The following is a 6,484-nucleotide window of genomic DNA, read 5'->3' as shown; positions in this document are numbered from 1 at the left end:
GACAAGGTAAAGTTTGGTTGAGTGAATATCCAGGTGCAGCCCGGTTTCGTGACAACTAAGGTTTGCTTCCAGGAGCGAGAGTTGAGAATTCAGCGGCAACAGTTGAGGACGGAGCAAAACCAAGCTTTGGATTGTCTGAAGGAACGTCTCATTCAAGTATAACGCTTACGCGTTTTGTTTACATTTTTATTTTTTAAGAAATTGATTCTAATGTCCAGTTGCATTGGCCCAGGAGCACATTGAGGAGCTCGGTAGTCTGAAATGGTGTCGTACAAGCGGCGGAGGACTGGAGGCGTCTCTTCGCAAGCAGCTGGAGGCCAAAGACATGGAGCTGAGGCAAGTCCAGAGAAACATGACTCAGTGGAAGGAACAGACCACCGCTCGTCTGGCCTGCAAGTTTGAGGAGGAGTTGACAGCTGAACTGGAAAGGTGACCCGCTGAACGGGGAAAACACTGTTTGAATTTACAGATTTTGATTTGCTTATAATTTCGATGAGTCTCGCTAACAAAAGGTCCAAATTCAAGAAATTTGAAATTTTTCATAAGAAACAATCACATTTAATGTAGAAATTGGCCTTGTGAAAAGTATATATTTCCTGTGTGTTTCTGGATAAATATGAATTTCATTTTCAACTGAATGACAGAAATAAAAGAACTTTGCTACGATAGTGCAAATGTATTGCAATGCACCTGTGGTTTACGATATCATACACATGCAATGTGTGGTGAATTGCTTTCTCGCTGATGAAAAATGTCTTTTTTTATTGTATTGCTTATAGTACTTAAGAGATTTGTGCCATCCCACAGGTGCAGAACAAAGTTAATAAGAGGCAGGTAAATGGTGTATAAGCCTGTTGTAGTATAGTTTACTACTAATACTGATTCTAACCAGCATGATCTCACCTCCACTCACACTGATATTTTACAATCAAATATTGTCTGTCGGTGTAACGTAAGCAGTATGCAGGCCAGAGTCACACGCACACACACACACTGCTCAGCAATGGCAAGCGCTCACTTTTGTGATTGTGATGTCATTTGCTCCTTTTTCAGAAAGACATCAACAAATGAAGAGGAAGCGCTGAGGTCAGAGGGTCAGAGAAAGCTGAGCGCAAAGGTACCATTCCTCTGCTTGCGGAAATGACATGCGTGAACGCAAACAAGCGTATTTCATTTTGCTCCCATCAGCATCGTGACCGCTTGACCTACGTTTACGCCGCCGCCCCGCGGAGCCCCTCCGACGTGGCCTCGTTGAAACTCGTGCATTACTTGCAGAGCAGAGTCAAGCAACTCCGTGTGGAGAACCAGAAATGGATGGCAACAGGACCTAGCCTTCCTACAGTGGGTACATTCTTGATTCTTCTTCCTGTGTGGTTGGAATAATAAACTCGAATCTAGCGTATCTGCTTCAATATGATGATATATGATCATGTAACAAGTTGCGTAGGAATGCTGTGAAATGCTATCTTCGAGCTAAAATGTCATAGTCGTCCTAACGTGGCAACCCCTCGGCGGAATAAGACGATGATGCTGATTTTGGTTTGTTTCACAGCTCAGCTATCAAGAGAGCGAGAAAGCGTGATTCTCTCCACCATCAGGCCAACGCCGAGTTAAGAGTTACAGCCTTAAGAGTGTTAATTGGGTAGCAGAGAGGAGGGGACTCGAGTCAAAGGACTTGACTCGACTCGAGTTGCCAGTTTTATGACTTGCGACTTGCTTGCCAGTCACTTCAGAAAGACTTGACTTGACTTTAGACTTGGTAGCCGAGAGACTTGACTTGACTTTGACTTGAACGACGTGACTTGACAAGTCATCTCGTTTGGAGTAGGAAATATGCATTTTAATTGAGACAGTTTGTGCGTGCCAACCTGGCAACACAGTGTGACGTAGCCACCTGCATGAGCAACGGTGGATGGAGCTCGAAAGATAATACAATTTGGATATAAGGATTATGTTGTCGGTGAAATCTGCAAAAAGAGGACGCAACCTGCATGACTGGCAACTTGCGCGTCAAAGACGTGACGACGACGACGTCAAACTTCATCCGTCACTGCAAAACTCACGACAGGTGAGCTAATTTAACCGTTTAGCTAGTTTCATAAACTGGTTTGAGACAATTAAAAATAAAAATGATGTGATTGAACACAGAAAACAGTTTTGGCTTATGCTTAATTGTGTTCTCCTAAGAACTGTTGGCGTTACGAGGCTGTCATCACAATGTACACAGAAATAGTTTGTCCAGAAATAAAGTTCCGTCCGACGAAGTTTGAAATACGACTTTAAAACAATTCAGTGCACTATATTAAATCAATCGTAATCTCAGTTGTTGTTCAAATAACTTTTATAGGGTGTGAATACTGTTAGTGTTATGATTTATGGGGCAATTTTTTTTGAAGAAACATTTTATTAGCACTCCAATATATATTGCGAGTGGAGCAAGATTCTATGACTCAACTAGCTTGATTTCCCCCCCCCCCCCCCCCCCCCCCCACCCCCAACAGTGACTTAGGACTTGCTTGAGTCTTTAAGGTTACGACTTGAGACTTGCACACGTGACTTCCTCCCACCTTTGTTAATTAGTTTCAACGACACATTTTTGCGTCGCCATACAACCATGAATCATTCACCGTAATCTGTACGTAAGATAGCAAGTGGGTCACAGTGACAAATGACACAAGCCAAGGTTTAGTCATCTTTTGAACGTTTGTCTGTGTCAAGGTTTTATGGCTTAAGGTTGAGGAGGTTTGCAGATTTAACACAAAAACCTCATCAAAGATTTCCTTTGTGGAAATCCCTTGTATGCTCATAACTGTTACATAATGTTAAATTGTAAAGGCCAAATGGTCCAAAGACACTATACAGTATGTAACTTGCATTCAACTTCCATAATAAACATTACATCAACTTTATGAACTCGTTTGATACCAGAATCAAGAATTTCTGTCAAGTGTGAAAGGATGATTGGTTTTGCAAACACTTGTGAAGCAGGATGAAGCACAATTTTATTTAAAAAACAAAATGTGAACATCTCATTGGTATGTGGTGCAAATATATAGGAAAACACAAATCATTACAAGGGGAATTTCCAGGACTTCAAAATGCTTCAAAGCTCTTATAGCATACTTGCTAAGCAATATAGAAATATCATCCTTCAATCACAACAAATACAGCTTTCTGTACAAAGACACGCACGTTAGCATGTATGAACACTGAGGAATTATGTTGCTATTTATGGTGGCAAAAGTGTACAAAAATCAAAGGCTGTCCATTGGTAATTAACCAAAAACACTTCCAAACAGCGTAATGTTTGCCAGGCTTTGAACCGGTAAGATGAAGCTGAATTCCTCGAAACTGACGCAGGCTGTGTGAATGTTGCGATGAAGCACAAACACAACAAATCATATTGCTAATTGTGTGGGTTTATAATTATGAAACCATATTGCAACCAGAGCAGCGGGCGATGCCAACATTTTTCAAGTGACCAAATTAGCCTCAAGCGCGAGATGTCCAGACACATCCGTGCCGCGTTACATTTCCATGTCCTCCTCTCCGCAGCTTTCTGCGACTGGAAAGTTAGGGAGAGGACAGCGTGTGTCGGCAGGTGCGCTGTGCGGGGTGGGCGAAGGACACGGAGTGGGGGGCTGTCGCAAAACAGTCTGTTGTTTCCTCTGTTTCTGTAAGGAGCCTTTGAGTCGGCGACAGAAGGGGTCTTCCGGTGGCCGCCACAACACCAGCTCCATGCAGGAATGGCTCCTAAAAATACGGAGTAGCATGAGTCATTGGCCAATTTAAATGTCCACCGAAGGTGTGTTCATTTTCTATTCCATTCAACAATCTGATAGCAGAGGAGAACATACACAGATTGGGCTACTGTGTGGGGGAGAATGTCGCTAATGCCTCTCTGCAGGCCTTCCTTCAAACTGTCTGAGATGACCAGCACCGGCCTTCTTTGGGCTGGCTCGACATCGAGATCCTCATCATCGTCCTCCAGCGTTATTCTATTCAATGATAGATCACAGTCTTAGGGCGCTTAAACACTGCATTTGGTTTTCACAGCGCCCACCTCGGGAGATTTGCCGCTGGCTGTTATGCGACTAAACCTCATGCGCCGCCAACGTCCGCGGCGGCACGTACACAAAGAATAGTGCTAAACGCGCGGTGTGCATAAGACTTTAATGATGTTCTCGTGTGATACTTTTAACTTCTCAACCTTGCAACTACTAACTAGGAGGAAAAGAAAAACACTCCAATTGTTATACAGTGCATCCAGTGAGTATTCACAGCACTTGTCTGTTATCACATTTTTTTTCATGTTTACAGCTTTATTCCCAAATTGCACCGTATTGCACTGTAATATTACTCAGTACAATATCGAAAGTCAAAAGCGCCTCAGTTCATGCAATTTAGAATTCAACCAACATTTTCAGGACTAATATGCCTCCGAAGTCACGCAATTTTGCAGATTTTTTTTTTTTTTTTTCAAATAAGCTCAGGCAGCTCGACGAGCATCAGTTTTGTGTGGTCGCGTTTACGTTTCAAAGAGTATTGCGCAACTACAAAAACCACAACAATGAAGCAGAAGGAGTCTCTCTTGTATTTACTTCTTGTAAAGTGAGAGAGAGTCTTGTTTCTTTTAAGAAGTGACACTAAACGGACCACTGCGGTAAAGTGAAGACATGCGGGGTGTACAGAAATACTGCAGCGTCCAAAGAGAAAACACTGAAAAGGGTCAGCTAGCTAGCATGAGCGGTTATTTTTGTCATTTCTAACCATGTTTCCTCAGATGTTATAATGATGATGATTGAAACGAGAAGAACATTTTCCATCACGATCATAGCGACCAAAATGATCAGTCAATTATTCATCAAATATATACAGATATACACACTCTGAGAGCTTTCCATCCAGTATTATTCTGAATATTAAAAGAAAAAGAAAAAAACATCTGTAGCCCGATATCTTTTTTTGCATATTACAAATTGGAAACAGAAACAACCAAAATGAATTTTCATGCGCCGAAGGCCCCGTGAAATTTGCCTAAAATGATGACGAGTGACGATAGAGCTGAGTGAAGCGGAGTAGGTACCATGCAGTGGAGCATATTAACAATTTATTAATAATTGATTCTAAATTATAAGAAATGAGAGGTCGGGGAACAGTTGCTGTGTTCTGTCGCTTGAAAGCGAAGAAGATTTGAATGCAATTGAAGTCCGGCGTTTCCCTGCCATGTCGCATACCTGTTTTCAATCTCCCGCAGTCTCCTCTGAGCCGCCTCGATCTCCATGCACGAGTTCTCCGTCTCAGGTCGGGACGGGGAAGAGGAAGACTGCAGTGGAATCAGATTGTGAGGGGCTGGGCATGGCTGCGGAGGAGCATGGCTGACTTGTTGTGTACACAAGGGAGGACTGTTATTTGGAGGGGGCCAGTCAAGACTCCTGCTGGTGGTGTGTGGAATGTCCAACTCGGTCTCCGCTGTTAATCTCCTCCTTTTGGCAAGACATCCTCTGAGAAAATAGAAAAGGGTATCGCAATCATTCCAACAAGCTCCCAAAGCATGTTAAGCAAGAGCGTCTTGTACATACTCATCATCAACTCTCCTCCTGTGCTTCCTGAGGCATCGTGTCTCCCAACTGCTGTGGCAGAGGACATTTATTGCACTCATTACCACGTTTCGGTAGAAAACGCTTGGCAAATGTATGCGAACAACTAAATGAATCCTCACTTGTTTGACAGCGTCCCACTTGGTAGATGGCCAGAAGTACTTGGCGGCCCAAGATCTAATTCAGGCAGGCTTGTGGGCCCCGAGAACGTGTACATGCTTGGTAGGAAACCCAGCTGGCTGCTTGTGGGCGCCAAGTGATGCATGATGATCCACGCGGCGAAATTAGCATTTTTAAAAAAAACCGTTGGAGGTGAAACATGGAAAGATAACTGAAGACACTTTTGATCGGCAGAGCTCTTTTCTCACTACGGAGCACTTGAAGGTAATTGATGTAACTTCGATGTTGGTAAACACGTCTGATCTGTCCACAATGAAGCGACTCTTGAATTCTACTCAGCTGCGCATTAAACCAATACCACTGCGGATATCTGCTGCAATAGTCACGCCACGAATAAGCCACAATGACAGCATTATCATGCGGATAAATAGCAAGCTGGTGGTGGCTAAAATAAGACCCCGGGCGAACGACCAGGTGCCACCGAGTGCCCTACCCCTTTCATCATGTTCGCAACGTTACTTTCTTTTCTTCTGCGAGCTCGCGTCCGTCCCGTTCGCCGCCACGTTAACACAACCAAATAAAAGACCGGACACGTTCAACCTTACTAACCGAATAACGCGAGCACACTTGCGAGCAGCGTCCAACGTTTGGTCCCCGCAACGCGCAGTAAACGCACTGATAGTTGGATGAAGCTAGCAAAGCCACACACGCCGGAAGAGTCGCCAAGTTTCTGGAAGACGCGCAAAGAACCATGGGAATTGTAG

General features: G+C 43.7%; 2 protein-coding genes across 3 annotated transcripts; one reads left to right on the top strand and one right to left on the bottom strand.

The window, feature by feature from the left end:
• Positions 1-318: 318 nt before the first annotated feature.
• si:ch211-102c2.8 (uncharacterized) lies at positions 319-1,994 on the top strand. Its single transcript, XM_061673339.1, has 4 exons — positions 319-429; positions 1,054-1,117; positions 1,189-1,341; positions 1,553-1,994. The coding sequence occupies exons 1-4, from the start codon at positions 326-328 to the stop codon at positions 1,580-1,582; spliced, it is 351 nt and encodes a 116-aa protein (XP_061529323.1). The 5' UTR covers positions 319-325; the 3' UTR covers positions 1,583-1,994.
• A 983-nt stretch (positions 1,995-2,977) lies between these two features.
• ccdc117 (coiled-coil domain containing 117) lies at positions 2,978-6,465 on the bottom strand. 2 transcript variants are annotated; one of them, XM_061671571.1, is made up of 5 exons: positions 5,723-6,465; positions 5,583-5,633; positions 5,238-5,504; positions 3,858-3,998; positions 2,978-3,753 (listed from the first exon to the last, which is right to left on the bottom strand). In XM_061671571.1, exons 1-5 carry the CDS (start codon positions 5,863-5,865, stop codon positions 3,528-3,530), a joined length of 828 nt encoding a protein of 275 aa, XP_061527555.1. In that variant the 5' UTR covers positions 5,866-6,465; the 3' UTR covers positions 2,978-3,527. The 2 variants fall into 2 exon arrangements, with proteins under 2 accessions (XP_061527555.1, XP_061527556.1); XM_061671572.1 differs by having other exon boundaries at positions 5,583-5,630.
• Between the last annotated feature and the right edge of the window lie 19 nt (positions 6,466-6,484).

The sequence above is a fragment of the Phycodurus eques genome, chromosome 3 (genome assembly GCF_024500275.1).
Source record: "Phycodurus eques isolate BA_2022a chromosome 3, UOR_Pequ_1.1, whole genome shotgun sequence".
NCBI lineage: Eukaryota > Metazoa > Chordata > Actinopteri > Syngnathiformes > Syngnathidae > Phycodurus > Phycodurus eques.
Note: the sequence above shows the minus strand (reverse complement) of the source record. Positions and strands in the feature narration are given on the sequence as shown.